Raw genomic sequence first — 15,050 nt, forward strand, 5'->3', positions numbered from 1 at the left:
ACCGCCACTTCCCAGCAAATTAGGGACACTGTTGCTCCTGGGGTATCGGCGAGGACCATTCGCAACCGTCTCCATGAAGCTGGGCTACGGTCCCGCACACCGTTAGGCCGTCTTCCGCTCACGCCCCAACATCGTGCAGCCCGCCTCCAGTGGTGTCGCGACAGGCGTGAATGGAGGGACGAATGGAGACGTGTCGTCTTCAGCGATGAGAGTCGCTTCTGCCTTGATGCCAATGATGGTCGTATGCGTGTTTGGCGCCGTGCAGGTGAGCGCCACAATCAGGACTGCATACGACCGAGGCACACAGGGCCAACACCCGGCATCATGGTGTGGGGAGCGATCTCCTACACTGGCCGTACACCACTGGTGATCGTCGAGGGGACACTGAATAGTGCACGGTACATCCAAACCGTCATCGAACCCATCGTTCTACCATTCCTAGACTTCAAGGGAACTTGCTGTTCCAACAGGACAATGCACGTCCGCATGTATCCCGTGCCACCCAACGTGCTCTAGAAGGTGTAAGTCAACTACCCTGGCCAGCAAGATCTCCGGATCTGTCCCCCATTGAGCATGTTTGGGACTGGATGAAGCGTCGTCTCACGCGGTCTGCACGTCCAGCACGAACGCTGGTCCAACTGAGGCGCCAGGTGGAAATGGCATGGCAAGCCGTTCCACAGGACTACATCCAGCATCTCTACGATCGTCTCCATGGGAGAATAGCAGCCTGCATTGCTGCGAAAGGTGGATATACACTGTACTAGTGCCGACATTGTGCATGCTCTGTTGCCTGTGTCTATGTGCCTGTGGTTCTGTCAGTGTGATCATGTGATGTATCTGACCCCAGGAATGTGTCAATAAAGTTTCCCCTTCCTGGGACAATGAATTCACGGTGTTCTTATTTCAATTTCCAGGAGTGTATATCTCGCCGCAAAGAAAACCGCCTTTGTTTCAGTGACTGCCGCCGCAACTCGCGTATCATATCAGTGACACTCTCACCCCTATTGCGCGATAACAGAAAACGAGCTGCCCTTCTTTGCACTTTTTTGATGTCCTCCGTCAATCCTACCTGGTAAGGATCCCGTACCGCGCAGCAATATTCCAGCAGAGGACGGACAAGTGTAATGTAGGCTGTCTCTTTCGTGGGTTCGTCGCATCTTCTAAGTGTTCTGCCAACAAAGCGCAGTCTTTGTTTCGCCTTCCCCACAATATTATCTATGTGGTCTTTCCAATTTAAGTTGCTCGTTGCTCGTAATTGTAATTCTTAGGTATTTAGTCGAATTGACAGCCCTTAGATTTGTGCAATTTATCGTATACCCAAAATTTATCGGATTTTTTTTAGTACCCATGTGGATGACGTCGCACTTTTCTTTGTTTAGTGCCATCTGATGTTGATGAATTAAAATTTTATGCCTACCCTTGTTCTTTGAGACGGGCAGGGTGGCTCAGGAGGAGTAATCCTTGTGAATTGCAAGAAACCTGTCAGAAGGCTGACCAGCCAAACAAAAATCTAAGGCAACAGATAACCGTGTGTGCCAACAGTCTTGACGCAGCGGTAACACCGGTTCCCGTCAGATCACCGAAGTTAAGCGCTGTCGGGCTTGGCCAGCACTTGGGTTGATCACCGTCCGTGTCTGCAGAGCGCTGTTGGCGGGCGAGGTGCACTCAGCCCTTTTTAGGCCAATTGAAGAGCTGCTTGACTCAGAAGCAGCGGCTCTGGCCACGTAAACAGACAACGGCCAGGAGAGCAGTGTGTTGACCACATTGCCTCTCCATATCCGCCTGTCGACTGCGGATGACACGGCGGTCGATCGGTACCGTTGGACCTTCCTAGGTCTGTTCTCACATAGTTAGGGTGTTCATTTTAGATTTTTCGCTAGTACAACGTTCAGGCTTCTTCGAGCCAGCAGGACGGATGTTTAGGATGGGTGGTAGGGACAGAACATCGAGTGACATTATACTGAGTGCACTATCCGAAAATTACCTCGAGCAATTAAACAGAGAGCCGACTCGTGGAGATAACATCTTGGACCTACTGATAACAAACAGACCCGAACTTTTCGACTCTGTATGTGCAGAACAGGGAAAATTTCTGTTCCGACACTGACAATGTTGAGTGTTTATGGAAAAAGTTCAAGGCAATCGTAAAATGCGTTTTAGACAGGTGCGTGCCGAGTAAAACTGTGAGGGACGGGAAAAACCCACCGTGGTTCAACAACAAAGTTAGGAAGCTACTGCGAAAGGAAAGAGAGTTCACTGCAAATTTAAACGCAGCCAAAACCTCTCATACAAGCAGGATCTAAACGATGTTAAAGTTAGCGTAAGGAGGGCTATGCGTGAAGCGTTCAGTGAATTCGAAAGTAAAATTCTATGTACCGACTTAACAGAAATCCTAGTAAGTTCTGTTCTTACGTTAAATCAGTAACTGGATCGAAACAGCATATCCAGACACTACGGGATGATAATGGCATTGAAACAGAGCATGACACGCGTAAAGCTGAAATACTAAACACCTTTTCCAAAGCTGTTTCACAGAGGAAGACCGCACTGCAGTTCCCTCTCTAAATTCTCGCACAAACGAAAAAATGGCTGACATCGAAATAAGTGTCCAAGGAATAGAAAAGAAACTGAAATCACTCAACAGAGGAAAGTCCACTGGACCTGACGGGATACCAATTCGATTCTACACAGAGTACGCGAAAGAACTTGCCCCCCTTCTAACGGCCGTGTACCGCAAGTCTCTAGAGGAACGGAAGGTTCCAAATGATTGGAAAAGAGCACAGGTAGTTCCAGTCTTCAAGAAGGGTCGTCGAGCAGATGCGCAAAACTATAGACCTATATCTCTGACATCGATCTGTTGTAGAATTTTAGAACATGTCATTTCCGGAACCCCAGGATCCACTCTGTAGGAATCAACACGGATTCCGGAAGCAGCGATCGTGTGAGACCCAACTCGCCTTATTTGTTCATGAGACCCAGAAAATATTAGATACAGGCTTCCAGGTAGATGCCATTTTCCTTGACTTCCGGAAGGCGTTCGATACAGTTCCGCAATGTCTTCTGATAAACAAAGTAAGAGCCTACGGAATATCAGACCAGCTGTGTGGCTGGATTGAAGAGTTTTTAGCAAACAGAACACAGCATGTTGTTCTCAATGGCGAGACATCTACAGACGTTAAAGTAACCTCTGGCGTGCCACAGGGGAGTGTTATGGGACCATTGCTTTTCACAATATATATAAATGACCTAGTAGATAGTGTCGGAAGTTCATGCGGCTTTTCGCAGATGATGCTGTAGTATACAGAGAAGTTGCAGCATTAGAAAATTGTAGCGAAATGCAGGAAGATCTGCAGCGGATAGGCACTTGGTGCAGGGAGTGGCAACTGACCCTTAACATAGACAAATATAATGTATTGCGAATACAAAGAAATAAGGATCCTTTATTGTATGGTTATATGATAGCGGAACAAACACTGGTAGCAGTTACTTCTGTAAAATATCTGGGAGTATGCGTACGGAACGATTTGAAGTGGAATGACCATATAAAATTAATTGTTGGTAAGGCGGGTGCCAGTTTGAGATTCATTTGGAGAGTCCTTAGAAAATGTAGTCCATCAACAAAAGAGGTGGATTACAAAACACTCGCTCGACCTATACTTGAGTATTGCTCACCAGTGTGGGATCCGTACCAGGTCGGGTTGACAGAGGAGATAGAGAAGATCCAAAGAAGAGCGGCGCGCTTCGTCACAGGAATATTTGGTAAGCGTGGTAGCGTTACGGAGATGTTTAGCAAACGCAAGTGGCAGACTCTGCAAGAGAGGCGCTCTGTATCGTGGTGTAGCTTGCTGTCCAGGTTTCGAGAGGGTGCGTTTCTGGATGAGGTATCGAATATATTGCTTCCCCTACTTATACCTCCCGAGGAGATCACGAATGTAAAATTAGAGAGATTCGAGCGCGCACGGAGGCTTTCAGACAGTCGTTCTTCCCGTGAACCATACGCGACTGCAACAGGAAAGGGAGGTAATGACAGTGGCACGTAAAGTGCCCTCCGCCACACCGTTGGGTGGCTTGTGGAGTATAAATGTAGATGTAGATGTGAGTTGGACAGTGTTTTGGGCACGGGAGCCAAGCGAGAGCGCGGAAGCTTCAAAGGCGCCTGGCTGGGCCGGTGGAGGGGCGCCGCTGGCCGCTTGCTGCTGGCACGTCGGGGCGCCTGGCGTCGCAGCCCGAGGACATAAAGTGTGGCGGCGCGCTCGGCCCCCTAGTCGACCGCCGGACACCACGCGACTCGACGCTACGCTGGACATGGCCGCGCTCATGGGTGAGTACTCGCCACCTGATAAGTGCGGCGCCGTGCCTTCCGTGCTACGACGGTGCGAGCTCGTCCGGATAAAAGTGCAGGGCTCCATCCAGCCGAGCGCAACCGGTTGCAGAGTTACGCGAGTGTCGCTACCAAGTTCTTATTTTGTGTGGCTCAGTGGCCGGGTTCAAGTTTTTCGGCAGGACGACACTTCGGCGACATGTGTGTTCCTTATTTACCCTGGTTATGGAGAAATGAGGCTTACAGTTTAACGAGGAATGCGAACGACGTGCCGTTCCTGGTGACTCCTCACATTCTTTAAGAGATGAAGACGAGAGATTAAACGCAGACTGAAAAGTTCCCTGGCCTGACCGAGATTTGATCCCTCGACCTCTCGGCTTTCAGGCCCGCGCTTTAGCGCTAGATGACCGGGCCCGACTAACAAAGTAATGACAGTGGTGTATTATCGAGATCTGGGGTATACGTTCCCTCGATGTGTATAGTGAATACGCCTCGAACGTCAGGGACTGCCGCAACTTGGCGTTTTAGTTAATCCTGTGCTACATAGCCCACACTCAGGATAAAAATTATAATGCCAAACGTATCAACTTAACAAAAGGCGGAAAAACAAGTAAAAAGAATTTATTTATGTGGCTACATGTTGACCGTTACAAATTCTGTTTGACTACTCATTTCTATTTGAAAAACCTTCATGGCAGCGTTTAATCTTTTTCATAAATGAAATTGTTTTTGAGGTCCACTTTTATTGTGGAACCCCGGTTTTGCTTCTGTAATGTATATTTTAATGCAGAATTCTATAAATGAGAATATCTGCAACAAAACTGACAATGTTATCAGGACAGTGATCACGTTTCTTTTTTCCGTTCAAGGTACAATCAGCCAGCCTCCTTCTCTGCTCTCTCTCTGTTTCTGTAACAACCTGACCAAAAGTACTCGGGCACCTACATGTAATGCGGAACTGACCACCAGATGTCACGAGAGGGAAACCCGACAGTCTATAAGGAAGCGGGAATACGGTGTTGTCAGTAGAGAAGCAGAAACAGCAGGATAGCCAGGTCAGAAGTAGACCTGTTGACAAAACTCGATGTATCGGCATCTGTCCAAAACGTGTATCGATAAATATTGACGATATTTATGCGAGTGACATATCGATATCTATATGGCAATATCGAGTGGCCATACTTTTACTTCATATTTTTTCGCAATTTTTGATAAATATTTGAAATTATAATAGAACATAAATTTAACTTTCACTGTCTGAAGGAGTCATACTACCTTGTGGAGTATCATCTTGTCCAGTCTTCCTTTCTGACTGTGTGAAGCAAGTATAGGTGGCACAGTAGAAGTTGTCAGATTGCACTGGGAGGTGGCTGTGTGAATGGAGTAACGAGTGCCCGATGTCAAGAAATAGCATGCCACTTGCGTTGCAAAACTATTTTAAAGCAACTAGCACGCTACTTCTTTACATCAGCACTCTTCAAAAATAGTTACTGAATATGATGAACAAAAATCTTAAAAGACAAGTTTGGTCTTGGCGATGGGCGAAGACGTGTGCGGAGAAATGCTGACGCAATCTACATTCGGCGCTAGCAACAGAAACTGCAACGTTTAACTTCACCACATAATTTTGACGCTGCAACTGCTAGGTCGCTGGCACCGGCAGAATTGAAAAAACTGGGAAGTCGACATGAAGTGTTGCGGACAAATCCGATATGTGACGACACTGGACGACGGAACCATTGGACACCTTTTATTGTGCCACTTAACTGCAGTTGCCATTGTTAACAACGCATCGTTTTCCTTTCACTCCTTGTTCTAAGGGGCATAAGCAGGCTGCTAGCTTCTTGATGTACAGAATGTCTAATAATAAATCAATACTTAAATGTACAGCTTTAAAACCGGCAGTACATTTACAATGTGTAGCCGATATTTTCTGTAACCCTGTACGTCGATACTTTTCCCGTCGATATATCAACAGTACTAGTCAGGAGAGCCCAGTGATTTTCAAAGTGCACTATTGATTGGATGTCATCCGAGCACCAGATATAACTGCGCCATTTTAACCTCTATAGCTGCCAAAGTCCACTGTTGGTGAAGTGATTATGAAGTGGAAATGCGAAGGAACAACCACAGATAAATTAATAGCATTCAGACTTCATGTACTGAAGGACAGGAACCGTCCAGCGTTGCGGGAGGTGATTCAAAAAAATCGCGTGCAAATCAGCGGAAGAAGTCACTCGTGAGTTCAAAAGTGCTACCAGCAGTACAGTTAGAACAATAATCCTGGGAAGGTAATTAAAAAGAGCGAACAACAATGGTGGAACAGCCCCTCATAAGCCACATTCACTTTTGTAGTCGACGCTATGCGACGCTTCATGCCGTGTAAAGAGCGACGTCACCCGTCAGTGGGTGATTGGAAATGAGTGGTTTGGAATGACGAATCGCGCTATCTCCTCTGTCAATCCGATGGGAAGGGTTCGGATATGGCGAATGTCAGGAGAACTTTACCTTCCAACATGTGTAGTGCCAACAGTGAAGCACAGAGGACGTTGTGTTACGGTATGAGAGTGTACTTCGTGCCTAGGTTGTGCTACCTTTATTGCGTTTTAAGAAAACGGAAAGTGTATTGCGTACAATAGAGGAAAAGTTCAGAGACGGTGATTGTATCAGCATGACAACGCACTGTGTCATAAAACACTATCTGTGAGGCAGTAGTTTGTGGACGATAACATTCCAGAAATGTACTATTCTACCCATAGTTCCGGCGTGAACCCAATTCAGCACCATTGAGATGAGTTAGAAAGTCGAATGCTCGAGACCCCAGAGTCCAACGTGAGTGCCTTCTGTGGTTTCGGCTCTGAGAAGAATGGGCTGCCATTTCTCCAGAGATAGCAAGACACCTCGCTGAAAGTGTCTCCGGCAGTGTTTAAGCCGTCTTAAGGGGGGTAGGACTTCAAACGGGCCGACTTGGAGCAGGAGAGGCATCACACGTCATTTTAATTTCCAGTGCCTATACTTTTACAAATAAGTTCATAAAACTTTGTCAGCATCACCAGGAAGGATTCAGGATTCACACTCATTGCAGTGGAGGTTCGAAAATATTACAAAATAATTTTCTTTTTTACTTGCGAAATTTCATTATTTTTTCATTTACTAATGGCTGCATTTGTTGCTATAGGTACACTTTTGTTCATAAGTTAGAGAGATTCTTCGATGAATTTTGCACAGCATACATACCATACTTACAGGTGTATGAAACTCTAGAATTTATTTCATTTAAGAAGAAACGAATGATCTGTTATGTTTTACACTTCATGTTTAGGAAAAACACAAATTTTATAGTTAATTACCTCAATTTTTACCACAGTTTTTAATAGATTTGGAAAATTCTAGAGTTTCATACACCTTTAAGTATGGTTTGTATGCTGTGCAAAATTCATCGAACCATCTCTCTTACTTATGAAGAAAAGTGTACCTATAGCAACAAATGCTGCCATTAGTAAGTGAAAAAAATGATGAAATTTCACATGTAAAAAAAACTACTTCGTTGTTTTCGAACTTCCACTGCTATGAGTGTGAATTCTGAATCCTTCCTGGTCATGCTGACAAAGTTTTATGAATTTATTTGTAAAAGTATAGACAGTGCAAATTAAAATGTCCTGTGGTGCCTCTCCTGCTCCAAGTCGGCCCGTTTGACGTCCTACCCCCTTAAAGGCGAAGAGTGGACTTCTATACAAAGCTACAAAGAACGTACGATGTCGACAATACAGTTTAATGGCGAATCAGATTACTCGTCCTTTTAATTGTTGTGTCAAACGGAGGAATTCAGTTGCTTTCAGTATTCTCTAACTATACGTTCATTCGAACGTACATAGCGCTGTAGGAAGGAAGAAACTTTTGAATAGAACTATCAGTAATCGTGTTAATCTGTACTGTTTATCGCCGTTATCCTAACAATCAGCGATAATGTCTGAGCCAGACATTCAAGACCATTGAAGACTATCAGCGAAGTGTTGATCTCTGTTTTAATAAAGAAGCACTCCGTCTGCAGGCCACAAGTGGCCCATCATAACCATCCGACCGCCGTGTCATCCTCAATGAGGATGCGGATAGGAGAGGCGTGTGGTCAGTACACCACTCTCCAGGTCGTTATGATGGTTTCCTTTGACTGGTCTGTTTTAATTGCTTCACTCGAAACAAAATTTTCTTGTCAAATTTTAGTCAGAGTAATTTAGTCTACTATAATGTACACTTTTCATCAGTTCGGAAGGCTTGGTAATAGCTTTTCCTCTGATAAATGCGCTCTATGCTTTAGTTTATTTACCGTAATTCGTCGTAATATTTTTGGTCAGGGATGTATGTTGCACTTATAATAACATTCAATTAACTAATGTTGCAGTTGGAATATTCAGGCAAATATTGTTTCTCCATTAATTACAGCAAATAAAACTCTTTTCAGGTATGGGAATTAAATGACACTCATAAATCAGTAGATCAGTTTTCAATAAAAACACGTGAACACTATTTATCTGTTGTGTTCTGCGCATGCACTTGGCCTCATAATAAAATACAATGGAATGTCAACCATTAAAAACATATATCAGTACAATCATCATAAGTCGTGTTCACTTACGAGTTTATGATTCCATGAACAAAACATCTTGGATGGTTACCCTCTCGGAATCTGCTGAAGAGGTAGACTGGAGATCTTGATTTGATCTATCCACCTGCTTGCTGTTCTTCCTCTCGACTCTCGATTTTTCCTTCGATAGTTATTTTCCCTAGATTTTCTCAATCTCTTCTCACAATACGACCAAAGTACTGGGGAATTTTTTGATTGGCGGCAGAAGAAAGGCGCCTTGAGATATTGTGTTTCTCATTAATGGATGTATTAGGTCTCCTTTCGGTCCATTTTGTGCGCTGCAAGGCTCAAATGCGTTAATCCGCTGCTTGTCTCTTGCCTTAAGGGTCCATGTTTCGCAACCGTAAAAGAACAAGGGAAGCATGAGTGTCTGCACAATATAAGACTCAAAACGAGAGTAAATACAATTTTAGAATTATACTTCACGTACAGTAGTGGTTCATTTTTCATGTTATCGCATGATAATCGCCGCAGGAGATTTAGTGTCGCTTCTGCGTCTTCATACTGTTGATGACTGTCGACCAGATGTTATTTGTATCTGGTAACGTGTGATGTTCAAGCCTCGCAAACTTCAGCCTTCCGTTATCCCCAGGTCTTTGGCGGCGTACATGAAGCAAATAACACAAATGGTTTCTAAAACATATTAATAAAACAACAGTAGTACAATCATAAACCATAAATGTTAATAACGATCTGTACCATAATATCACACGTTTATTTCTTTTTTTTCGAAAGTCAAGGTTTACGGGACAGAAATGGCAAATACTTTTCTTCTGTTGTTTACAGTTTTAGTTCAATCTACCATCGTTATTAGTGCGCTAACGTCGCTTATACGACAGGAATAAAATCAGTCTCGGAAATTTTTGAACCAATGGTATATCTGTACAGACTCGTTTCTTCTGTATCAACGTAGTATAAAAATTAGGCTACCAGGCCGAAAGGATCAGCATGGAAGGAAGAGTATGGCATAAGCCAATTAACAAATATGGTCCATTTGTTTGGAATATGGTAATTTTCGCATTGTAAAATGTCCCCGTGGTGCCGATCCCTCTATGTTCTGCTCCAGTTCAAAGTGTTTAAAAAAAGGTACAATTACATCTGATCCCACAGTGTCACCTATAGCTCATTACGTCTGAAGTTCAAGATTCTGAAAGGCTCTTCCATGTGAACAGTTTTGTAACAGACAGTATCTTGTGGAATGAGGTGTACTTGTCGGTGGCACGCTCTCTGCTTGCTTACAATCGGGGATGTTGTTTTTCTAAAGTTATCAGTGACTTCGTGATCTGATTTGCGGTACTGCATCAAGATTTGTGCATTTCTGTTTGTGCAAAGCATGTCTGATAGAAATGAGGGTTTGCAGTTAACATTTTTCACGCCCTTCTACATTGCGACAAATGTAAACGTATTGAGCTGGCATTCTTTAATTCGTTTACTTATTTATCATGTTCCGTGGGACCACTGATAGCTATTTGCTAGCAGAACGAGTCAATATCTGTTTTACAAAACGCTTACTAGAATATTTATGTATAAACCTAAAGAATTAATAAACTACGAAACATTAATTTCTGAGAGAGAATACTTACAAATGCAAGGACTTGCTGTACAGAATAAGGAAACTTTCAACTTGTAGTGGAAGACGTGGGGTTTATTATTCAAGTTTTCCAATTCTGCTGGAAGCCTACTGAAATTGAAAGTATAAGTTCACTGTTACCAGTCACAATTTATTTTCACTAGGCGTAGGATCCACAAAACCTTGTGCCATGGACTAAAATAGTGTTTCGGTTTCAGTGCCTGAGGTTACCCAGAAGTCGCACACACAAAACGTACATGTCATACTAAATGACGTAAATCCGCTTGATGTTAATACGTTTAAACGTCTGAACACTCTGGTAGAAATAAAATAAACATTGACAAGAAACTTGTAGTTTCAGTCGAAGTCCATAAAATTCACAATAGAGCCTAATCTAAAGATCACAGTTACTGAAAATGAAACCTGCTAAATAGTGCAAACTTCTCAGTAAAATGCTTAAGGAAGCGCAACCCAGGTGCAAATCGTTTTTGCATCTAGTGTTAACTGAATGAACGTTGCAGCTGCTTCTAAATGAGGTAATACTGCCAACAACAAATCCAACAATGGAGCGTATGTTCAGGGATGGCAAAATTAGAAACATAAGACAGCTGAACAACGGCCTACACGAATCTGTTAAACTGACATCTCAGATAACACGATCTCTACGCATCTGTTCTACCCCTTCGAAGAATCCAGAACGTTATTTTCGAAGATTATAGATTACTTGAGAATGCCATCTCATTGTAAATTTACTGCACTATCTTCTATAAATACAATGGCAACCGTCTGAAAAGCACGCTCTGAGGAATCATAACGAAATCTTAATTTTTTATTAGAGGTCCGTCAGATATGTTCTAACCGTCTGTACAGAGTTGGGGCTTTGTGTTTCCACTTTCGAGGAAAGTCTTATAATCAAACAAGCACATATCCCCGCTATTACTAGTCACTTAACTATCGGTCACTTTCTTCACACGAATCCGCTAACAGTCCTCTATAAATTCCGATGCCTGTATAAAATGGGTATAGCAAAATTGGTGACTTTTCCAAACGTAAATGCGTCGGATAACCCAGAAAGTTTCACAGAGTTCTGTTCGTTCTATTCGACAAAACATCTACTCAGATGTCACAGGGATGCTCGCAAATCAGCCTATCTATTAAATAAGTAATAATAATAAAAGAGATTCGGCACTAATATCGGGCGCTTGCGATTACTTTAAATTTTATCTCCTTCCCACCACCAACTGCCGCTACTCCACTCTTTGCGAAGCTGGTGGTGTCTTAGCAGCACAGCACATTTTCTCCAGTTTCTAAGCCACACATGTACTACGTTCTGTTGCAGTTTCGGTGTTACAGACTTCGTCGCCCTCTGATGTTTTAACAGTTGTCCTATCATCCTGTCGCCTCTTCGCATCAGTGTTTTCCGCATATTCCTTTCCTCGCCAATTTTGCGGAGAACATCCTCATTCTTTACCTTACCTGTTCACCTAATTTTCAACATTATTCTGTCGAACTACATCTCAAATGCTTCGATTCTCTTCTGTTCCGGTTTTCCCACAGTTCATGTTTCACTACGATACAATGCTGTGCTCCAAACGCACAATATCAGAAATTTCTTCCTCAAATTAAGACCTATGTTTGATACTAGTAGACCTCTCTTGGCCAGGAAAGTCCTTTTTGCCAGTGTTAGTCTGTTATTTATGTCCTCCTTGCTCCGTCCATCACGCGTTATTTTCCTGCCTAGGCAGCAGAATTTCTTAACTTTTCTACTTCGTGAAATGATCTAACCTGCCCAGAATCCCGATCTGAACCCAATGAAACACCTTTGGGATGAGTTAGAACGTCAGCTCCGCTCCAGATGCTAAGTTTCTCACTGTTCTCAATTCTGCTACAGGTCATTATTTGCGTCTTTCTTCCATTTACTCTCAATCCATGTTCTGCACCTTTTAGACTGTTCATTCCATTCAACGGGTCCTGTAATTGTTCTTCACCCTTCACTCAGGATAGCAGTGTCTTCAGTGAATCTTGTCAATTATATCCTTTCATCCTAACTTTTAATCCTATTCTCGAATCTTTCTTTTATTTCTTTCATTACGTCTTCGATGTACAGATTGAACAGTACGGGCGAAAGACTACATCTTTGTCTTACACCCTTTTTAATCCGATCACTTCGTTCTTGGTCTTCCATTCTTATTGTTCGCTCTAGGTTCTTGTACGTATTGCTGTTACCAGTTTTTCCCTATAGCCTACCTCTACTTTTCTCAGAATTTCGAACATCTAGCACCATTTCACACTATAGAACGCTTTTTCTAGGTCGACTAATACTATGGGTGGTCTTTATTTTTCTTCAGTCTTGCGTTCAGTATCAAGCGCAACGTCAGAACTGCCTCTCTTTCCTAAAGCCAAACTGATCGTCATCTAAGAGATCTTCAGTTTTATTTTCCATTCTTCTGTATATTATTCTCGTCAGCAAATTGCTTGCATAAGCTGTTAAGCAGATTGTGCAATGATTCTCACACTTGTCGGCTCTTGCTGTCTTCGAAATTGTGTGGATGATGTTTTTCCGAAAGTTTGGCAGTATGGACAATAACATTCCTAAAATGAACTGGCCTGCCCAGAACCCCGATCTGAACCCAATGAAACACCTTTGGGATGAGTTAGAACGTCAGCTTCGCTCCAGACCTCACTATCCAACATCAGTAACTTCCCAACGTTTCGGCTCTTGGAGAAGAATAGGCTGTCATTCCTTCAGAGACACGCAGACACCTCGTTGAAAAGCCGTCATACAGGTGAAGGGTCGAGACACTCAATGTAATGTTCAATGACAGATGTATTACTTTTGATCATACAGTGTACATGCACCAAGTTTTGGCTGAAATTGCTCTGGGAGTTCGATAGTTAAGCATTACAAGTCACCCTTCCAACTGCGTTTCACAACTACGGGTGAAGTGTCATCGGGTATATTTTCAATCTGTCCATCAATCACACAGTCTAGGTTTTCGGCACTAATTGGTTCATTTACGATTATTTTCACCTAGAGTGGTGGGTGGGTGGGTGGATTTGGGGGAAGAGACCAAACAGCGAGGTCATCGGTCTCATCGGATTAGGGAAGGAAATGCGCCGTGACCTGTCAAAGAAACCATCCCGGCATTTGCCTGAAGCGATTTAGGGAAATCACGGAAAACCTAAATCAGGATAGCCGGACGCGGGATTGAACCGACGTCCTCCCGAATGCGAGTCCAGTGTGCTAACCACTGCGTCACCTCTCTCGGTTTTACACCTAGAATCTTCGTCATAGGCCACTCCATAACTAATAGCGAAAAATGAGACAACTGAAAGTATGTGACAACAGAATCAAAAACGTTCTACTAAATATTGGTCCGCAAAGAAGCTTTTGCGAGATACGCGCTTCAGTCTCATGAATGTACAACCGCCTACGTTCGACGTCAACGTGCAGTGATCACTCACAGACGGGAGGTGGCAGCACTAGCTGTGGAAGGGAATATAAAGCATGTCAGTGGGAGCGAAAAACAGTGCAGCCATCATTGTCATGCGGAAACAAAGTGATACATGACGTTCAGAAGAGCATGATCATAGGCTTTTGGACCAACGGTGGAAGCATTTCAGAAACAGATAAGTTTTTAAACTGTTCGCGTGCTGCCGTTTTTAAAGTATTCCGCTCATGACAAAATGGCGCTATCCAAATCCGGCAACGAGGCAGCTGTGGCACACAACAGGCCATAGATGATAGGGGTGAACGTCGGATGTAGAGATGTGTACGAGCGAATAGACGAGAAACTGTTGAGTAACTGACCATCCAGATGAAGCAAGGGGCTACCAACAGTGTCTCCTGAACGACCGTCCGTTCAGCGAATGTTGCTGGGTATGGGACTTTGCAGCATGCTCCTGGTTCATACACTTATGCTGACCTCTGTTCATCGACGATGAATGCTGAAATTTGCACAGCAGTACCGCAACTGGACGTCCATGGAGTGGGGACAGGTAGGTTTTTCAGATGAATCACGTTTTATGCTCCATCGGCGTCAAACGTCTGAAAGCAAACACCCTGCAACATTCGTCAGCAGTGTCCATACTGGAGGAGGGAGCGTTATAGTCTGGGGACTGCTTTCCTGGCATTCCCCGGGTGATGCCATCATTCTGGAAGGCACACTGGATCAACACAAATATGCATCTATCCTCGGGGACTATATCAACCACTACGTGACGTGCAGGTTGTTTTTTTCTTGGCACGACGGCATCTACCAGCAGGACAACGGAACGTGTCGCACAGCTTGCAGTGTGCGTGCGTGGTTCGAAGAGCACCAGGATAAGTTTATAGTACTCCTCTGGCTACCTGACTCCCCGGATTTAAATCCAATGGAGAATCTGTGAGACTACCTCGATCGCGCCATGGGTTCTCAATCGAGAAACCTAGGGCAGCATGCCACAGAACTGCAGTCAGCATGGCTCCAGACCTTCCAGAACCTCATTACCTCTCGTCCTACACGTGTCTGGTTTAA

The 15,050-nt window shown here is 43.8% G+C and overlaps 1 protein-coding gene across 1 annotated transcript in view; it reads left to right on the forward strand.

The window, feature by feature from the left end:
• Positions 1–4,247: 4,247 nt before the first annotated feature.
• The window catches only part of LOC126476614 (uncharacterized), a 177,684-nt gene continuing 166,881 nt past the window's right edge, over positions 4,248–15,050 (forward strand). Inside the window, exon 1 of the mRNA XM_050103557.1 lies at positions 4,248–4,321. Within this exon, the coding sequence (XP_049959514.1) occupies positions 4,306–4,321 (16 nt within the window). The 5' untranslated portion in view covers positions 4,248–4,305. The remainder of the gene's footprint in view (positions 4,322–15,050) is intronic.

The sequence above is a fragment of the Schistocerca serialis genome, chromosome 1 (genome assembly GCF_023864345.2).
Source record: "Schistocerca serialis cubense isolate TAMUIC-IGC-003099 chromosome 1, iqSchSeri2.2, whole genome shotgun sequence".
In the NCBI taxonomy this organism is placed as follows: Eukaryota; Metazoa; Arthropoda; class Insecta; order Orthoptera; family Acrididae; genus Schistocerca; species Schistocerca serialis.